Source organism: Bos javanicus, chromosome 11 (assembly GCF_032452875.1).
Source record: "Bos javanicus breed banteng chromosome 11, ARS-OSU_banteng_1.0, whole genome shotgun sequence".
In the NCBI taxonomy this organism is placed as follows: Eukaryota; Metazoa; Chordata; class Mammalia; order Artiodactyla; family Bovidae; genus Bos; species Bos javanicus.
Window position 1 is genome coordinate 306,714 of NC_083878.1, and position 22,427 is coordinate 329,140.

At 37.4% G+C, this 22,427-nt stretch overlaps 1 protein-coding gene across 1 annotated transcript in view; it reads right to left on the minus strand.

Annotated features, from left to right (window-relative positions):
• Nucleotides 1-1,211: 1,211 nt before the first annotated feature.
• The window catches only part of ZC3H6 (zinc finger CCCH-type containing 6), a 77,240-nt gene continuing 56,024 nt past the window's right edge, over nt 1,212-22,427 (minus strand). Inside the window, exons 6-12 of the mRNA XM_061431413.1 lie at nt 19,408-19,524; nt 18,698-18,809; nt 13,905-14,014; nt 12,575-12,825; nt 11,778-12,268; nt 11,223-11,456; nt 1,212-8,250 (exon numbers count right to left, since the gene is read on the minus strand). Of these exons, the coding sequence (XP_061287397.1) occupies nt 6,776-8,250; nt 11,223-11,456; nt 11,778-12,268; nt 12,575-12,825; nt 13,905-14,014; nt 18,698-18,809; nt 19,408-19,524 (2,790 nt within the window). The 3' untranslated portion in view covers nt 1,212-6,775. The remainder of the gene's footprint in view (nt 8,251-11,222; nt 11,457-11,777; nt 12,269-12,574; nt 12,826-13,904; nt 14,015-18,697; nt 18,810-19,407; nt 19,525-22,427) is intronic.

Sequence of the window (22,427 nt, forward strand, 5' to 3'; positions counted from 1 at the left end):
TTTTAAGCCACATTTTTCACTGTCCTCTTTCATCAAGAGGCTCTTTAGTTCCTCCTCACTTTCGGCGATAAGGATGGTGGCATCTGTGTATCTGAAGTTATTGATATTTCTCCCAGGAATCTTGATTCCAGTTTGTCCTTCAGGCTTCAATTTGATCTCTGGTTCCTCTGCCTTTTCTAAAACCAGCTTGAACATCAGGAAGTTCACAGTTCACGTATTGCTGAAGCCTGGCTTGGAGAATTTTGAGAATTACTTTACTAGTGTGTGAGATGAGTGCAATTGTGCGGTAGTTTGAGCATTCTTTGGAATTGCCTTTCTTTGGGATTGGAATGAAAAGTGACCTTTTCCAGTCCTGTGGCCACTGCTGAGTTTTCCAAATTTGCTGGCATATTGAGTGCAGCACTTTCACAACATCATCTTTTAGGATTTGAAATAGCTCAACTGGAATTCCATCACCCCCACTAGCTTTGTTCGTAGTGATGCTTCCTAAGGCCCACTTGACTTCTCATTCCAGGATGTCTGGCTCTAGGTGAGTGATCACACCATTGTGATTATCTGGGCCGTGAAGATCTTTTTTGTACAGTTCTTCTGTGTATTCTTGCCACCTCTTCTTAATACCTTCTGCTTCTGTTAGGTCCATGCCGTTTCTGTCTTTTATTGTGCCCATATTTGCATGAAATGTTTCCTTGGTATCTCTAATTTTCTTGAAGAGATCGCTAGTCTTTCCCATTCTATTGCTTTCCTCTATTTCTTTGCGCTGATCACTGAGGAAGGCTTTCTTATCTCCCCGTGTTATTCTTTGGAACTCTGCATTCAAATGGGTATATCTTTCCTTTTCTCCTTCGCTTTTCGCTTCTCTTCTTTTCACAGCTATTTTGACCCTAAAGAGTTCTTTTTCTACTCTGAGCATTACACTTGCTAGCAATCTCTCAGATTCAGATCTTTTTAACAGAAAATTAATAAGCTAATGTAAGATACACTTCCTTACATAGAAAAGGACCTTAAATGCTGTTTATCTGTGTGGTTAAGTAAAGTACAATCTCTGTGCACTAAGAATAAACTGAAGGATGGCTTACTGCTATGTTCTTTCAGGAAGGCCTGGAGGCTTTCCATCTACAAACTCTCATGAGGACATGGATCCCTGACAGTCCAGCTTTAACTACTGAATATTTATTAATATTAAAGCAAAGCAATGCACTGTGAGACAGATATTATTAGAAATATTTTTATTTAAAGTCAGACAATAGAAAGATGTCACAGAAGAAAACTACAGAAACTTGCAACAACAGAATGCAACTTGGAAAAGTTACTAGTAAATGAGAAGGGGGAAGAAAGATATTCCTGATGTTACCAAGGAATTTGTTGGTCCTGGTGTAGAATAATTTATCAGTTCAGCAAAGTATACCCTTTGCTGGTATCTTTTGAACAGACAATAGATTAATGATTTAGTTAATCTACTAAATTAATAGCTACTGAAATCCTCCAAAGCCAAACAGTCAAGAAAGCATTTCCCCAACATTTGAGATACATGGGGAATTGAAGTAATAACTGTAGGAAGTTTTTTTTTTTTATTAAAAAACACTACTTCATACTGAATAGGTCTAATCTGGATTTCAGCTTACAGATGGTGCTTATAAAGCTCATAGAAAAAGGGTGACCAGAAAGCTGGACATGGCACCACCCCTTACCAAACACACACTCCACCCTAGGACACAAGTGCAATAGTGCCCTCACCATGGGCAAGCACAGCAGCCTAGAAGTGACAAAAGTGAAATGACCTGGGCACTGGGACCCTGGATCGACACTGAGCCCTTTCTGAATCCTTGGTGGGGGAGCAGTGGGTTTAAGATAAGAAACATAAAAAAATTTTTTAAACTTTGGCAAGTAAGTATAGAAATGACTATTTCTCGATTGTCACTTTTAAAGGAAATATTCTACCTCAGGAAAAGATTTTCTCCTATCTTATTTGACTTCTCTCTCAAATATTTGGAGGGCAAATTCCTATAAAATAGAGGTGGACTAAAACCTCTTATCGGTAATAATTAATTATTTGCCACCTTCTCTATTTATTTATTTTTTATTTTATTTTTTAACTTTACAATATTGTATTGGTTTTGCCATATATCAAAATGAATCCGCCACAGGTATACATGTGTTCTCTATTTAAAAAGCATATAAAATGTAGAGTCTATCATTAATGACAAATCCCCAAGACCTTGCTTGTAATGGAAGTTTGGAAACGTAATTAATTTTTTAAAAACTGGGCCTCTATGTATTTAATTCCTTTACAATAATCTATATATCAGACTCCTGACAAAATAATACTACCTAATGCAAATTTCATCACTCCTCTCAACCTTAACACCCTCACAGAGGTGTTAAAATTAATAGAGTCCTGACTACCCTGGTGGCTCAGACAGTAAAGCGTCTGCCTACAATGCAGGAGACCTGGTTTCAATCCCTGGGTAGGGAAGATCCCCTGGAAAAGGAAATGGCAACCCACTCCAGTATTCTTGCCTGGAAAATCCCATGGACGGAGGAGCCTGGTAGGCTACAGTCCATGGGGTCGCAAAGACTCGGACACGACTGAGCGACTTCACTTTCACTTTCACTAAGCCAAGGAACAAGGAGCTTGATAATTTACAAGGTTGATTTTTTTTCTAAAATGCTATAACTAGCTCTATAATAACCTTTTTCTCATAAATTCTAAGTTTAAAAAACAAGAGATTCAATGATAAACCAAGCTATAATATATTATTCCAAGAACTCACAGTCATTGGGACAAACAGATTTTCTTTATGCCCACAGTGATTTTCCCAACTGTAACAACTGACTGTTGTATTCCAAAGGGTAATGAAGCGTGTTTAAGGACAAAACACAAGACTCAAATTTATTCATGGTGTTAGAATAAAATGCTATTGGAAATTCACTAGGTTAGGCATATCTTCATAATTCTGGTTGAATTTTGAGGAGAATCGGAAGGGGAAAATTAGAGAAACAAAGTTTAAAATGAAAACATGAGACTTTCGTATGCAGTTCTTTCAAAGTACAGAAAGAATCCTTCATAGATCTATGGGAATAAATTATTGATCTAGTCAAACTTCCACAATGAAGTAGTAAAATCATCTTGTAAAGCTTGGAGGACTCTTAGAATCATGAATTATTGTAGAAACATGTTAACTCTTAAATAAAAGCTGCCTTAACCCTACGCTCACATTGTTTGGGTGGGTGGTGGGGAGAAGAGACAAGAAAAGAGAAGGCTGGTGCCCTATGTCTAATCAAAGAGGCATAATTAATGACCACACTCTTTCTAATACAATCCTGGAGTGGCTCTACCACATCTATTCTGACAGATGGAGGCACCTGCAAAATCTAAACTCAGATGGACGTTGGGAAGCAATCAAGAAGCACTTAACAAAACACCTACTGTGTGCACAGAACTAGGCTTGTTGCCGTGCGGAAACAGAAGAACAAGCAGACACATATGGGTTCAGCCTCCAAAAGCATAAATTTTAAGACATACTTTTTATTTCTTATTTTAAAATCAGAAATTCTAAATGTTATGTTGTCATTAACTTAAAGTCCTTTCTTAGGTCTGTATCCTTTTCAAGAAAGCCAGGTTAAATTTGGGTTTTGTTACAACTGGTAGGTCCTGCTGATAAATAACATACTCAGAAACATAACCCCAGCAGTACAGCAATTGGTAACTACTGACGCTGGTTCTGCAAATCACATGAAGTTACTTGGGGGAGAAGGCATTACATAAACACGAAGTCATAAGACATTAGTGAGGAAAACAACTTCAAACACTCAGACACTCTTCGGTTCTATTTTGTCAAGGCTTACACTTCCTAAACTAAGCCTTATTTAAACTAAGCAAATTTACTAATGATTACTAAACTTTGAACATAATATTATCAAGTGCTCCCAAACCATTTCTGAAGAGATGATTATAACTCTTCATCCTAGAAATTCCCAGAAGGCCCAATACTGAAGGAGGCAGGGGCACTATCAGTAGACTGCTGACTGCAGATCAGCCCTCCACGGTACAGCCTTTCACACAGACAGCCTCTGCGAGGTGCAGTCCTCAGCCCAGAAGAGTGAACTCAGGGAGAGCGTCTCTATCACAAGACTCTGTGCTGTGCAAATGGAAATACATTGACAAGCCCTAACCTCCAGGTCACTGGGAATTTCCAAACTTCAAGATGCCATTAACCAAAGAAAAATGCACCTTTTTCCAACAAGTGATCACTAATAAAGATCTCAATGTCGCATGCGTGCAGAAATACATATTAAGAGGTGGGAGTAAATATCCTCATTGTTTCTAAAAGCCAACAGCCCCCCACTGACTGAGGTGGCCACTTCACCCGCACCACACATGCTACGATTGAAGCAAACACGTGAGTCACAGAACACGAAGTCATAACACGTAAGTGAGGAAAACACAACACAGACCATCACAGGATTTTCACCTTCTGTCAACATCCAACCTGTCTAAAGTGAACATGGATGTCAGACCCTGAATAGACACTGCAAGCCCATAGAGCTCTAAAGTAGAAAAAGTCCTGTGACTTACTGATACACAAAATGTTCAAGGAAATTGCTAACTTGATGGGTTAATACTCCCTGAAACAACTTCTCAGGCAATTCTACTGTGTCTTACTATCATCTGAAACTTCACAGAATTGATGAACCACACAAACCGCATTATATTATTTTTGAATCTGTACAACTTAATGCAAACCCAGTGGGAATGTAATGATTATGTGTATGAAAGTCATAAATCAATTTTATATTTACAAATACTTTAAAATAATAATTCATTCACTCCTTACATCAAATCTGTGAAGTCAAAATCATACCCATTTCACAGATAACAAACTAGACGCTGAGATAAAACACCTATAAATCAGTTCAGAAAAAGAATATGAATTCCCTGTCATAAACCTCTAACCCTCATAAGTTCTTTCCTCCCTCTCTCTCTTCTAATTAATTCAGCAAGTAGCTTATATAACATTCATAAAGGATTTTTTTACTAATCAATTATCCTTCGACTTGCTTCCAAAGGACAGCAAGTCAGAAAATACTTTCTATAATAGCTGTAAATTTCATTTTTTAACTATAAAATGTCATCCAGAATCATTTTAGGCAACAAAATAACCAAAGTAAAAATAGTAGGAACTCACATTCCCTTGAACAACTGTCCTTCCACTTAGAACACAATGAACTTCTGAGGTAGACAGGCATTGTTCTTGTTCACTTAACTGCAACCTCATTTCAGCGTGGAATCAGAGCAAAAAAAGCAAAAAGTGAAGACGGGAATAGGAAAGATATACATTAGTATTAAGCCATGTGCTGAGCTTTAGGTTCCCACACAAAAATTTGGCTGTATATTTTAAAAATCACTTCTCAAGAGCTGATTTCCTCTACTTCCATTACCTTTTACAATGAAATGCTCCTTTTAAATTACTTACTGGAGTTGTTACTAGCAAACACTGTCCGATACCTCTAGTTGAAGATATTAATATATACACTTAGCCTGAGACTTAAGTGTAATTCTTAGTTTTAGTTATAAATAATATATGTATAAAGTAAGTAGGGTTGCCATTATTTATATACTGCAATAAATATACAAGAATGAATACAAATTATTTTTCATAAAAGTACAATTTCGAATCCACTGAGGTGGTTTCCAAACTATGAGGACATTAAATACATTAAAACACCAAGCAGTCTCCTCTGTTATAGAATGCCAGCCAGGTAAGATCCGAAAGAGAGTCTTTATTGATAGCCATATACAGTTGACTATACCATCTCTGTGTTTTCTCGCTATTTAAGAAAAAATATAGAACCTGCACACTTAAAACATTATCAGTGCAATAAATCACTACAGACACATTGGATCTTTGAAAATTTTGTTTAAAACTGCCAAAGTCATGATGAATACAATTATTGCAGCTACACAATTTGAAAAAGTAATATAAATTATGCTGCTAAAGACAAAGACATCAAAATGCATAAACATCATAACATTAACAGCAATAACTCATAACTATTATTATGAAAAATTAAATTTAAAAAGTTATGTTAGAGAATTTGGAAATTTTTTACTTTAGCAAAACATTCTATTTATATATCTCCAACTTCTATGATACAGTATACCATAAAATACATTTAAAAGATATGACATTCAAATGCTTCATTTACACAAATAATATTGCCAGTAATAATAAAAGTGATGCCCTTAAACATGAACTGCTCTGCTAATATTAGATTAAAAAAATGTTTTCTTTACTTCACTTTACATTTTAGCTAGCAGTTAGCATTACATATTAGTCAGTTCTGTGTTGACAAATTTGAGAGGATCCTAGTCAAAATACTGTTTCTGAAAAGTAATGTACATTATATTGCTTGAAACTAACAACCATATAAAAGTGGTGATCATTTATCTAAACACTGATTATGAAAGACAAGTGGCATATATTCAGGCAAAGTGTTGAGTTCATGATGGTTTATTTACAATAAAAGTACTTTTACTGAAACTAACATGATATATAGGTTTCTATGTCAATGACTACAGTCTCTTAAAATTATAAAAATACTATATAAAATACCACAGGCTTTGGAGGATATAACTTCGTGTGGTTCTGATACTAGCAGCTGAAAAGTGTTTATAATTTAAAAATAAATAAACTATAGAGGTAAAACAGTTACAAAACAGCAGGGGACTGCCAACAGTCAGGAGAGAGAAAAGAACTGCTTGTTTATACAACAGCTAACAAAATGGTGAAGCTGTTGGGTCAAAAGTTTTAAAAACCTCCTTCAGAGATTTGTCATCTGTTTCTTTGCTGGGATCATCACCGGGGGTGGGGCTCACCTGTCCCAGGTGTTTTGACTGCCTGGGATCGCTGTACTGGGGTCTGATTAAGCCTGTTAACGCCTGGATTGGAAGGCTGTGCACTGCTGGGACTTGAACGGTACCGGAACTCCGGCGAACATCCGTCTGTGGGTCAGCTGGGCGGTCAACAGGGACGTCCACATTTGGAGCCATTTTCTGTGGTAGGATTGATTCTCCAGGAGGAGGCTCATTTTTGTCGCTACATTTTAAACTCCTGCTTTTTTTCTGGTTCTCTACATTTTCTGCTGCTAGCTCTGATGTAGAGGATGAACCTTGCTCCCTGGGGTCATACAAACTAATACCGCTAAGGACTGAACCCGGAGTTCCCAGGGGAAGGCCAGTTGAAGATGAGAGTTTGGGGGCATATGGAGGTAAAGCCCCAGGACCAGAACTGCTAGGTACTGCCCCTGAGGGCTGTGATGACCCCAGGTTTGACCTGGTCCCTAAAGGAGGGGCAGTCTTAGACATATGGGGGTCCTTCATAACTGCTTGATGAGGCTCTGTATTGTGCAGTCTGTGAAGTCTAGGATCAAAATTTTTTTGCAGCCTAGGATCTCCTAATTTACTTCCTGAACTATGTGAGTCTCCAAATTGGTCTGGGTAGCCTTCTCTGTTTGCTGTGTTCATTTTGGCTTTGGCTGCTAGTTTTCTATCAGTGGGCACGGTTTCTTGACGAAGATCACTTTTTGTATTCCACAACCTACTGAGCCTCTGGTCAGCTATAAGAGGGGGCAGAGGTAAATTGATTGAAGAGACTGGATCAGGTTTAGGTAAAGGAACTGGTAGTAAGTCTTCTGGAGCCCACACGATGTGTTTGGCAAAGTTGGGTTTGGTTAGGGTAATATCCATTTTAATGTGACTAAACTGTCTCAGTTGTGACCTTGGGTCCTGCAGCATCACACCAGGGGAAGAATCCAGAGGTATTAAGAAAGCCTTTTCTCTCAGTTCTCTTTCTGTATCTTCATCATCATCATCTCCTCTTTTGTGTCTGATGTTAGGGCCAGCGTTGCCATGATGTGAATCAAACTTGGCTCCACCAGCAGAAGAACTGCCATGACCGCTTCCATTCCCTCTTAATTTCCTGGGATCCCATGCCAGTCTGAGATCCAGTGGGGCAGACTCAGAAGATTTTCTAATGTCTTGCCTTGAGATAGTCCTGAGTCTAGGGTCGACGACTTGGTTTCCTTTATTCTTCTCTCTAGCAAGTCTCGGGTCAGTAGGAGTGCCAAGCTCTGTGGAAGGCTGCTGCTGACTCCTCAAAGTCTCTGTTTGTTTCTGTAACGTTCTCAGTATTGACTTGACGCTGCTCCCTTCTTCCTCTTCACTACTGGAGTACCAGTTAACAGTTTCATCTAAATGCAGACAAAAACTATTGTAAAGAGTGAAGCATTCATATTTGGCTTTAATTAAGATTAAAAAACACATAGACTATTTCTGAAATAAGGGTAGTCTAACTTCAAGACAATGCATCATAGAAATGACAGTTTCAACACCGGAACAAGATAAAATGTGATATAACAACTAACAATTCAGTCACTGCACTCGATAAAGAAAGAAGTGTGGCATCAGAACATGTAAAATGTCCTTCCAGTCAGAGAAAACTCTGGACCTTTCACTCCAGCTGGCCAAAGGGAACTCCGAAAGGTGTGGGAAGACAGGGGTGAGGGAGAAGGGAAAACACTCTAAAAGAGAAATACCAAAATGTGTTGCTGCTGCTGCTGCTGCTTACTCGCTTCAGTCGTGTCCGACTCTGTGCAACCCCATAGACGGCAGCCCACCAGGCTCCCCCGTCCCTGGGATTCTCCAGGCAAGAACACTGGAGTGGGTTGCCATTTCCTTCTCCAATGCAGGAAAGTGAAAAGTGAAAGTGAAGACGCTCAGTCGTATCCGACTCTTAGCGACCCCATGGACTGCAGCCTACCAGGCTCCTCCGTCCATGGGATTTTCCAGGCAAGAGTACTGGAGTGGGGTGCCATTGCCTTCTCCAGATAATGGCTCTCTTTAATTCAAAGTGAAAGTGAAAGTGAAGTCGCTCAGTCGTGTCCGACTCTTTAATACCCCATGGACTGTAGCCTACCAGGCTCCTCCATCCATGGAATATTCCAGGCAAGAATACTGGAGTGGGTTGCCATTTCCTTCTCCAGGGGATCTTCCCGACCCAGGGATCAAACCCGGGTCTCCTGCATTGCAGGCAGACGCCTTACCATCTGAGCCACCAGGGAAGCCCTCTTTAATTCAAGCAACCCCTTAAATTTCATACCTCTGGATTTATCAGATAACAAGGGAGAGCTATTTAAAAAAAAAAAAAAAAAAAAAACCTGGAAAGAAAACAAAACACTAACAATGATGGTTAGGAAAGCAAAGGGAACTGAGCATATATGGGCCCCAGGCTTTTCTCTCATATATTTTTAAATGTTTGACCTTGTGAATATATTACTCAAACACTAAATTAAAAGCAAAAAATGCAACTAACACCATAAAATTTACATACTTTAACTTTATAAGAACTTTGGGCCTTACTCTTAAAGCCTATGTAACTTCAGCGTGAGCCATAATGTTAAGAAGCTTAACCATCAGAGGTCTTCCCTCTAGTAGAAAAGGAAATAAAAACTGATGCCTCAGGAGGGTGGGTCTCCTTCCTCTCCATTAAAACATACATAGATTATCTCTGAATTAGCCATGTACATATATATATGTACACACACACACACACACACACTTATGTATATCATAGAACATCTTGAATCAATAGAGTAGCACATATATTCTCACTTTTATCTCACTGCTCACCAATGCATTTCTGTTATATGGAAATTTAGCATTACACAGTTAGTTTGAACAGAAGAATGCTACAGAACAAGCACTCATTTAGGGGAGGATGTGCCTTTAAAATAGTATACACTATATCACAATGGCAAAAACTTTAATTCATACCTCAGTGTCTGAAAAAAACTACTTCTAGACACTGGATCTCTCTTTTTTTCCTCTGACCTCCAGGAAGTCTAGAGCTAGACCTGTGGTTCACTTTCAACTGTTGTTATTTAAAATAACTGTAGTTATTTTAAACATTTCTGTGTAGGAGTTTCACTCCTCATAGAATTTGGTACTTAATCCAAATCCGATCCAAACAGGTAAGATGCTATTCAATTTTCACTTTCATATAAACATATTTTATAAACAGTCTTAAATTCTTTCTGGAATAAGAATGAATATGGAGCAGAAAGAAAGTAGAACAGCAGAGAAGTCAGTGGAAAGCAGGTATTAGAAAATGATTAAAAGGTTCCTATCAGCTTTTTATCAAAGGACAAATAAATTCACAAAGGCAATAAAATTTGCAAGAATGAACACAAACACAAAAAAATCTGTTTAAGATCTTTTCTGATTCCGAGAAAACAAGCCTTATAAAACATTACCAATTTTATAGTATTATATATAAAATGTTATGTCATTTAGAAAAGTTTTAATTTTTTTCTTTATGAAAATATAAGACTTTGTTACACTTTAAAGAAAGATTCACATTAAAATGATTATTTCTTAAAATTAGCACCTAAAGGAGTAAATATAAATTATACAGGAAATTAACTTATTAGAAATTCCTCATTTCCCTGTCATGGTAAATAAATGAAGGTTTAATACTATGTTTCCAAATGTAACAATGTTTATATAACTTGTGACTACTAGCGTTATCCAGTTTTACATAGTCATTCATAGATTTCATGTTTTGCTCATCTTTGGCCATGCCTCACAGCATGTGAACTTCCCTGATCCCTGCAGCAGAAGCATAGATTCTTAACCACTGGAACGAGGGAAGCCCTTAATTTCATGTTTAAGAGTGGCCAAACATATCAATTTTTTAACTCATAATAACAACTGGTTGATTTCAAGTTTTCTCCCCTTAACTGAATTAACTAATTGCTGTAGACTTATCAGTATCAAAAATACTAAGGGAAACTTAAAATATAATATTTTATATTAAAAATAATATCCTTTAATAGTATAGCAGAACCTGAAGGAAACAGCCTCTGCCCATAAAAATCTAATCACCAAATAATTTTGAACTTGAGTTACAAGTTAAAATTCTTAAACTCAAGGCTATCTTGTTTCTGTTCTATTTCTCTTCAAAAGCAAAGCTTAATAACAAGTGTGCTTCCAAGGCCTCACACTCCAGTCTGATTTATTGCTTCAAATCAAACCTATTGCAATTAATTACTAATGCATCAATGGCACTGGAAATGACAATCAATCCCAAGAAGACAGTAGCGGTAGCTGGAAATAGAATATGTAGATCCAAATAGATATGACGCTATCGTGACACCTGACGCACCTTCTTCCTTGCTCGGTGCCCTCTGAGGCTGGGTGCTGCTTGGCTCTTCATCTTCTTGGTATTTCTGAGTAAGTCTGACAAAAAGAGCTCTCTGGACAGCAGGGAGGAGACCCAGCGCAGGCAGGGCACCATGGCCTGCCACCTTACTGCTGCTGTCAGACCCACTCCCGCGGTTAGGTGAGTCTGGAACAACTGGAGCCTGGTGCTCGGCAAAGTCACCGTGCCACACCCCGTCTATATACACAGCACAAAAAGACACAAGACACTGATTGAGTGCAAAACTCCAGGAGGCAAATACCGCTGAGCCTTGTAAGAAACTGAGTTACAACAATATCACATTTGATTATCAGATTATCATGTAACAGTAAGCACTGTTTAAAGTTATCTCAAGGTCTACTGTTACAAATATTTGGTTAAATTGAAAACACATTTTAATATTTCAATTTCATCATATTCTCCTTTATTTAAAACACACATGCCTTTCTTGTTGCTAAAGAAACATAGGACTCCAGATATTTTAAGTTAGAAATGAATTATTTAGAAAGGTAAACTTACCACCAGAGTGACTGGGTGGCTGAAAATTATGGACAGCATGCTGTGAATAGTAATGATCATAAAACTCAGCGGGATTTTGTAAGGACTCATAGCTGGTACTGAGTTGCCTTTCACCAGGTGGGTGCGATGAGCCTGGAGAGCAGTGATTCTCTCTAGGTACTTTCATCACGTGTTCTGGAAAGCCCGGGCAGTGGTAAGCACCACTCATATTTGGTGGTGTCAAAGGCGTATCCGGTTGACCAAGTACTCCGGCTTGACCGTGAGGGCCCACAGTTCCTGGGGGGCCAGGCAGCAAAGGTGGGCTCTGTGGCACTGGTAGGCCAGGACAGTGTCCGGGGGAGCCTGGGTGGATCACAGGACTGTTGTGTCCCTGAGACATGTTAGGGCCAGGACCTGGACTGGACCCAGAACTATAGACATGTTGAGGATGTGGGCTGCTTTCCTGAAATTGTGGTCCTGGTGGTGAGGCACTGTTATAAAATGCTGGTGGCCTGTGGACAAAAGAATATTTCTTAGTTCAAAGAAAAGAGGCAAATAAGAGCATTACATCTCTAAATGGATATTGGACCTTTGCTGACAAAGGTCTGCCTAGTCAAGGCTATGGTTTTTCCAGTGGTCATGTATGGATGTGAGAGTTGGACCATAAAGCAAGCTGAGTGCTGAAGAACTGATTTTTTCGAACTGTGGTGTTGGAGAAGACTTTTGAGAGTCCCTTGAACAGCAAGGAGATCAAACCAATCAATCCTAAAGGCGATCAACCCTGAATATTCATTGGAAGGAATGCAAATTTAACTTACTTCTTTCCAATTTTATGTGCTAAATCCACAGTAGGTTTTACAACTATTTCAAAAAGAGATGGAATTTTCTTGAAATCATCAGAGAGATCTGTCTGAAAACCATCTTCAGGATCAGAAAAGGGAAAATGCTCCAGTGGGGTTGGCAGAAGTCCAACTCCTGGAGGTGGTTTGGGAAGAGGAGTTATGCCATGCTTTCTAAGTTCTTCTAATTCTCTTTCGTCTTCATTTGCAGCTTCTTCAGTATTCAACACCTAAAGAAAATTGGCCAAGATTTACTATTTCCAAACAAGCTTTCTTCCTCACATTTAAAACTGAGAAGACTTGAATAAACTAGTTTTGTTAACAGAAAAATATAGTATTAAAGTTGAAATAGATCGGAGATAGTGAACTACTTTTTTATAAAGAATATGAGGTTCAAAGAGGTAAAGGATAGTTCTCAAAGTAAATTAGCTTTTTTAGAGATCACATTTTGTGGTTACCAAAAGCAGAGGAACTGGATGAAGGCACTAAAAAGGTACAAACTTCGAGTTATAAGGTAAGTAAGTACTAGGGATGTGAGGCACAACACGGTGAGTATAATTAACAGCGCTGGACCGTTATACACGAAATCTGTTGAGGGTGTTAAGTCCTAACACCCTTCTCAACACGGAAAAAAATCTTTTCTGTTTCTTTAATTTCATATTTCTTTGAGATAATGGATGTTTGCTAAGCTTGCAATAATTTCATGATGTATGTAAGTTGAATCATTATGTTGTACACCTTAAATTTATACAGTGTTGTATACCAATTATATCTAAATAAAATTGGAAAGTAAATGACATTTGAACAAGAGCTCAACCAAGAAAAATAAAATTTATGATGGACTGGTTGAAAAAATTTGTGATGGACTGTTTTTTAATGGCAGAACAATGATAAGAACAAAAGTTTTTTTTTTTTTAAGGTTAAGGCAATTATATTATTTGCTATCATTAATAAATAAAGAACTGTAATAGGTGCCACTAACTGAGCTTTTACTCTTTACCAGGAGTGGTACAAAGTGTTTCATGTACATCACAATTGAATCTTATAAGAACAAAATATTCTTAATTCTTAGTCCAATATTCCTGCTTTTCTAACACACTACATTAACAAAATAAAACATAAAATAATAAGTCCTTGCTTTCTCAGCAAGAAAGTGAAGTTGCTCAGTCGTGTCTGACTCTGTGCGACCCCATGGATTGTATCCTGCCAGACTCCTCTGTCCATGGGATTCTCCAGGCATAAAATATGACTTATAAAACATGATTAAAGTCTAATGAATCTGTAATCAAGGTGCAAAAATATTACTCACTTTGTCCAAAAGTTTCTTTGTTTCTTTAGTCAGATCATCATGTGAAAATTTACAGTTGTCTCCTTGGTAACATTTTGCTCCACTATGATAGAACTTACATGGAAATTCATGTAAATAAAAATATTAAGGAACAGACCAAGTAAAATCAAACTCATATTTTAAAACAAAAAATACAACTGTGAAATCAATATAACTTTATTACCATATATTGTACTAAATTTTCAACAGTCACAGATTATTTAATTTTTAATTTTAAGATTAAATATTTTAAGTATGCTGTCGCAGAACATTCAAAAATTTTAAGTCTCTTCTACTCTATTAGAACTAGAAAACAATTTTTTAAGAGCTTAATTTTTTTGTTTTAAAAAACTTGACTGTACAAACTGTATTATTTTTTCTGTCAGTGATAGATATATATGTCTTCTATAATAGTAGAGTTAGTAATGTGGGTAATTAACACAGACTTCCTTAAAAAGAGCTCTCAATCAAGATTTACAAATCATCTCCCAAATTACCACTGTAAATAAATTATGTCTAAAATTTAGTGCAAATTCTAGTTGTTTTCACCACTCATCAAGAGAGTCATGTTAAGGTTTCAATAGTTTGTTGAGAGTACCATGCTAGGAAAATGTTACATATAAATAGAGCTTGGATAGTTAGCTAACTCCACTAGTACTTCCTCTAAAATGTCACTCATTTACTTACACTCATGTTTCGCTGCACTCGGCCTTTACTGCTGTGTGCAGGCTCTCTCTAGCTGTGACTGGGGGCTGCCCTCTAGCTGTGGGGCACCGGCTTCCCACTGCGCTGGCTTCTCCTGTTGCTGAGCACGGGCTCTAGGGTGTGCAGGCTTAGGCAGCAGCAAAGCACGGGGCGCAGTGGTTTTGGCATACTGGCTTAGCTGCCCCGCCGCATGTGGACTCTCCCTGGACCAGGGATTGAACCTGTGTCCCCTGCCTTGGCTGGTGGATTCTTTTTTGTTAGTTACACCAATTTTATTTTTTTAATTGGAGGATAATTGGTTTACAAAATTGTGTTAGTTTCTGCCGTACATGAACATGAATCAGCCATAGGTATACATTATGTCCGCTCCCCCTCTTGAACCTCTCTCCCACCTCCCTCCCCATCCCACCCCTCCTGGTTGTCACAGAGCACCAGGTTTGAGCTCCCTGTGTCACACAGCAAATTCCCCCGGCTATCTATTTTACATATCATAATGTATATGTCTCTGCGTTACTCTTTCAATCTGTCCCTCCCTCTCCTTCCCCTGCTGTGTTTACAAGTCTGTTCTCCATGTCTGTGTCTCCATCGCCTGTAAATAGGTTCATCGGTACCATCTTTCTAGATTCCACGTATATTTGTTTTTCTCTTTCTGATTTACTTTACTCTGTATTCACCCACCTCATGAGAACTGACTCAAATGAGTTCCTTTTCATGGCTGAGTAATCTCCACTGTGTATATGTACCACAACTTCTTTATCCATTCATCTGTCAGTGGATATCTAGGTTGCCTTCATGCCCTAGCTATTCTAAGTAGAGCTGCAATGGACACTGAGGTTTCTTCAATAACCATTTTTTAAAAATTGAAGTATAGTTAATTTACAATGTCGTGTAAGTTTCAGGTATACAGCAAAGTGATTCAGTTATACACATGTATATATATATATATATCTACTCTCTTTCAAGAAAACAATTTTTTAAGTAAAAACGGCTATAGCTATTTATAATGGCTATGGTATAATTTAATTATGTAAACTCTGTTACTTTCCACAATAAAACAAAATACTGAACAAATAAATTTTCAGCAAATGTTTATATCTATGAAGAAAATAAAGGGGTCTGATATGTAATGTTAAAGTTAAATATCCCAACAATCAAAACCACAGGCTAATCTTAAAATTTTGGAGACAAAGATCTAAAGAAAATATTAAATCTAGAAGTATAGTGAAAAATATACCATTTCAGCTGGTATATGTTCTGGGAATTTCTGAGTAGTTTCTGGAAATTTATTACTGAAATCATCACAATGATAAGGTCAAGAAAGAAAAATCATGTGATTATCTTAGCAGATACAAAAGACAACTGATAAAATTCAAGTTTTTTTAATATTAAAACCTCTTAGTAAAATAAGGATATATATTAGATGTTGTTGTTTAGTCTCTAAGTCATGTTTGACTCTTTGCAACCCCATGGACTGTAGCCTGCTAGACTCCTCTGTCCATGGAATTTCCCAGGCAAGAATACTGGAGTGGGTTGCCATTTCCTTCCCCAGGAGATCTTCCTGACCCAGGGATCGAACCCTAATCTCCTGCTTGGCAGGCATATTCTTTACTACTGAGACACCTAGGAAGCCGAAGGATTTACATACTTAACTCTATTTTTTTAAAAATCAATCTTAAAATTGTAGCCACAAGCCAAAGCAAAAGGGCATTACCTTTGAAACATGTTTTATGCTTCACAATACCTAGTATTTAACATTTTTTGGAAGTGTAGCCAATACTATTAAAATTGTCATGCCACAGATGGCATGACTATGGAGAAAAATATAAGAATACATGGAAAGATTTCAGAAACAGTTCAATAAGGTGTCTGGTTTCTAAAGAAATACATCAAATCTTAAAAAATAAATTGTTTGAATAAGACAAACTTATTATAACATTTTGATACAAAAGGAGTATTTGCCCTTAGTAAGTATCAAACATACTATTACAGAGCAGAATGGTCAGATAGCACAAGGTATAATGGTATAGTACAGAAACAGAACTATGTTCGCTGAAAACTTAGAATATGGGCAGGTGACCTTTTAAATCTGTGAAGAGGAGACAATGAACTAACCATTTGGGAAATAATAAGGTCTTTACCGAAGGAAATGTTTCATATATATATATATATATATATATATATATATATTTAAATTATTTTTAACTGAAGGATAACTGCTTTACAAATTGGTTTTCATACATCAACACGAATCATATATATATATATATATGGACCATATACAGTGAAATGCCACATGGGTAGAGGCAGGAATACAATTTAAATGTATCAGAAGTAGGGAAGAATATACAGGGTAGTGCTTATCATTAGGTGGTAAGATTTGACAATACTTGAATTTCATAATTTCCAATAATGATAATTTATTACTTATGAACGCAACTAAATAATAATTCACAGAATAAATATGTTGCCAACTCCTTCAGAAAGCACAGCCTCTTGAAATACTTATAAATATTATTTAAAGTATGTTTATTTCAGATTTTTTTTTCCAAAGGGAAGTTATTTCATTTCCCTAAAGAAAAAAACTCAGTTGACCTTCTGAAGTGCAAAGGCTGAAGAGATCTGGTTTACATAATGTGTTATTTTAAATTTAAAACCAAACTAGGTCTAACACCATACACAAAAATAAACTCAAAATGGATTAAAGATCTAAATGTAAGACCAGAAACTATAAAACTCCTAGAGGAGAACATAGGTAAAACACTCTCCGACATATATCACAGCAGGATCCTCTATGACCCACCTCCCAGAATATTGGAAATAAAAGCAAAAATAAACAAATGGGACCTAATTAAACTTAAAAGCTTCTGCACAACAAAGGAAACTATAAGCAAGGTGAAAAGACAGCCTTCAGAATGGGAGAAAATAATAGCAAATGAAGCAACTGACAAACAACTAATCTCAAAAATATACAAGCAACTCCTACAGCTCAATTCCAGAAAAATAAATGACTCAATCAAAAAATGGGTCAAAGAACTAAATAGACATTTCTCCAAAGAAGACATACAGATAGCTAACAAACACATGAAAAGATGCTCAACATCACTCATTATCAGAGAAATGCAAATCAAAACCACTATGAGGTACCATTTCATGCCAGTCAGAATGGCTATGATCCAAAGTCTACAAGCAATAAATGCTGGAGAGGCTGTGGAGAAAAGGGAACCCTCTTACACTGTTGGTAGGAATGCAAACTAGTACAGCCACTATGGAGAACAGTGTGGAGATTCCTTAAAAAATGGAAATAGAACTGCCTTATGACCCAGCAATTCCACTGCTGGGCATACACACTGAGGAAACCAGAATTGAAAGAGACACGTGTACCCCAATGTTCATCGCAGCACTGTTTATAATAGCCAGGACATGGAAGCAACCTAGATGTCCGTCGGCAGATGAATGGATAAGAAAGCTGTGGTACATGTACACAATGGAGTATTACTCAGCCATTAAAAAGAATACATTTGAATCAGTTCTAATGAGGTGGATGAAACTGGAGCCTATTATACAGAGTGAAGTAAGCCAGAAAGAAAAACACCAATACAGTATACTAACGCATATATATGGAATTTAGAAAGATGGTAACAATAACCCTGTATACAAGACAGCAAGAGACACAGATGTATAGAACAGCCTTTTGGACTCTGTGGGAGAGGGAGAGGTGGGATGATTTGGGAGAATGGCATTGAAACATGTATAATATCATATATGAAATGAGTCGCCAGTCCAGGTTCGATGCACGATACTGGATGCTTGGGGCTGGTGCACTGGGATGACCCAGAGGGATGGTACGGGGAGGGAGGAGGGAGGAGGGTTCAGGATGGGGAACACATGTATACCTGTGGCAGATTCATGTTGATATATGGCAAAACCAATACAATATTGTAAAGTTAAAAAATAAAATAAATAAATAAATAAAACCAAACTAGGCTTTCCAGATTGTACTTAAGATTTTTAAAGCCTCAATGACACTAGAAAACTGCAATATTTTGGTTAACATTTTTAATAAAGGATATTATGCATATAAATGCAGTTCTCTCCTTTGGTACAATACCCTTGTAAATAAAATTTGCAGATCTCTTTCCTCTTCTCCAACTCTGCATCATGATCAAATTTACATTGATCTCCCTGTTCACAAAAAAAGAAGAAAAAAAAAAAAGAAACCATTGAGTTGAATTTTCTCTGTGGTGTTTCATGGTAGAACCATGGTCATATCTCCAATCTTTAAATAATGAGCTCAGTAATTCAAACAATCCCTTAGAATTCTTGCCCAGGATAGTGGAGGTGGCTTTGGGCAGAGAGGCAGAACAGTGAACATGACCTCAGAGGACACTGCTTGGCTCCAGCACTCACCATGTCTGGCTGAGCTACCCTGGGGACTCATTTAACCTCTTGGTTTGACCATGATTAAAATGAGAATAATAACAGTAACTGAACTTTACTGCATCATTGTAAACATGAAAACATTTAATATTAGTAAGCCAATTTGAGCAGTACGTGCCACATAGCATCATGTGTCAGTAAAATAAAATCTGATTTCAACAAGCTATATTATTGTCCCAGAATATAATTATATGAATTATACAGTATTCAATGCAAGATCCATTTTGAAGAACTAGTTTTATTCCAACTATATGAGAAAACACTCACTACCCCCTAAAATGACCTTAAGTTTTAAAGATTGTTTCAGAAGTTAAAATGATTTATGATACCCCTATAAATTTACCTTAATACATCTCCCTTCCAGAAAGTATTTGCAGATTTGTTTTCCTTTATGTTCCACTGTATGTTGATTAATAAATTCCTGAGTCATAATCTTCCATTTTTTCCCTGGTTTACTATACTGCAAGAAAAAAATTTACTTAAATAAAACATATGAAGTATTTAAAAAGACATTAAAATTCATACTGAAATGGATCTAGAAAGCAGTACACACTGATCATTAAAAGTGGTGAAGACTGAACATTATGATGCTATTTATTTATCTGGAGAGAGGCGATGCATGAAAGCATGCTTTTGGAAAACTGCTTACTGGTACTGGTAGTTGCAAACAACCCTGTCTCTAATTTAATGAAGACATCTAACTACATTTTTCAAAATAAAATTGTGAGAACTTTAAACTTAATAATAATACTCAGTTTTGGCAAAGACACAATAAAATATGCACTTTCATGTATAGTTGGTTGAAAACTTAAAATACCGATATTGTTTGACACAAAATTTGTACTTTTCAGCATGAAATTCTGAAGGAATTACCAGGAAGGCACATGAAGATTTATCCACAAAAATAACCATTGCAGAATTATTTACAAGTAAAACAAACAAAAGCAGGAAATACTCTACACATCTAAAACTAGAACACAAATAAAACACATTATGGTACATTTAGAATATTATAAAGTCATTTAAAAAATCATGAGATGGAAAGACAATCTGGGGACACAAAATGTTCACAATACCTTACCAAGTGAAAAAGTGATCCGAGTTTATAATAATAAAGACAAAGAAAAAAACAACTAAAAGAATATACCCCTACCTTTAAGAGTGTGTATCTCTAGATGAATTTCTACAGAGTTATAGATTGCTTGTGCGTGTGGTTATTTTGTATTTTCTTTAGGGAAAAAAATTGAGGATATATTACCTTTAACTTTTAAATTTAAGAAAATTAAGAAAAACTAGTATATGATACAGAGAAGGCAATGGCAACCCACTCCAGTACTCTTGCCTGGCAAATCCCATGGAAGGAAGAGCCTGGCAGGCTGCAGTCCATGGGGTAGCTAGGAGTCGGACACGACTGAGCGAGTTCACTTTCACTTTCACTTTCATGCATTGGAGAAGGAAATGGCAACCCACTCCAGTGTTCTTGCCTGGAGAATCCCAGGGACAGGGGAGCCTGGTGGGCTACCGTCCATGGGGTCACACAGAGTCGGACACGACTGAAGTGACTTAGCAGCAGCAGCAGTATATGATAGGAAATCTCACAGCCCTACTTGCTTTCCTTAGTTCTCCTCAGGCCCCTATTCAACTTTTGCTGCAAGTACAAGAAGGCTGACTAACAACAAATTATGAGCTCTATAAAAGAGCACTGCTTTTCAAGCTCCTAGCAGGCACAGTGCCTTGCACACTGTAGGAGGTTCATAACTATTTACTTTTCTGAATTGATATCAGTTTTCCCTTTTTCCTCAATTTGCTAGACTATGGAGAACAAAGCACAATCTACTGAAATCTCTCACAGCAAACGCCTGAGGCAATAGATAGGTAAAGTTAAATCTGATCCTCAGAGCTCACAACTGATGAATGATATAATTCACCAGATGTCTGGGGGGAAAAAAAAGTATCAGAATACCAGGAAAACATAATCTTTGAGTTTCTTTTTAAAAAGTATATATAGATACACACATATACACATATATACATATATATACACATATACACACACGTGTGTATCCCATGAAAATGCAAAGAAACTGATTATACTCTACTCCAATAGGATTATTTTAAATGTCTTCAGTTCAATTCAGTCGCTCAGCCGTGTCTGACTCTTTGTGACCCCATGAACCACAGCACGCCAGGCCTCCCTGTCCATCACCAACTCCCGGAGTCCATCCAAACCCATATCCATTGAGTCGGTAATGCCATCCAACCATCTCATCCTCTGTCGTCCCCTTCTCTTCCTGCCTTCAGTCTTTCCCAGCCTCAGGGTCTTTTCAAATGAGTCAGCTCTCCACATCAGGTGGCCAAAATATTGGAGTTTCAGTCCTTTCAATGAACACCCAGGATTGATCTCCTTTAGGATGGATTGGTTGGATCTCCTTGCAGTCCAAAGGACTCTCAAGAGTCTTCTCCAACACCACAGTCTAAAGCATTGATTCTTCAGCACTCAGCTTCTTTATAGTCCAACTCTCACATCCACATATGACTACTGGAAAAACCATAGCCTTGACTAGACTGACCTTTGTTGACAAAGTAATGTCTCTACTTTTTAATATGCTGTCTAGGTTGGTCATAACTTTCTTTCCAAGGAGTAAGTGTCTTTTAATTTCATGGCTGCAATCACCATCTGCAGTGATTTTGGAGCCCAAAAACATAAAGTCAACCACTGTTTCCACTGTTTCCCCATCTATTTGCTATGAAGTGATGGAACCAGATGCCATGATCTTAGGTTTCTGAATGTTGAGCTTTAGGCCAACTTTTTCACTCTCCTCTTTCACTTTCATTAAGAGGCTCTTTAGTTCTTTGTTTTCTGCCATAAGGGTGGTGTCATCTGCATATCTGAGGTTATTGATATTTCTTCCAGCAATCTTGACTCCAGCTTGTGCTTCTTCCAGCCCAGCATTTCTCAGGATGTACTCTGCATATACGTTAAATAAGCAGGGTGACAATATACAGCCTTGACGTACTCCTTTTCCTATGTGGAACCAGTCCATTGCTCCATGTCCAGTTCTAGCTGCTGCTTCCTGACCTGCATATAGGTTTCTTAAGAGGCAGGTCAGGTGGTCTGGTATTCCCATCTCTTTCAGAATTTTCCACAGTTTATTGTGATCCACACAGTCAAAGGCTTTGGCATAGTCAATAAAGCAGAAATAAATGTCTTAAACCCACATAAATTTTATTTACAAACATTTTCTATTTCCATGGGAAGCTTCCATAAGCCTCTTATCCTTATCCATCAGGGGGCAGATAGAATGAAAATCACAATCACAGAAACTAATCAAACTGATCACATGGACCACAGCCTTGTCTAAC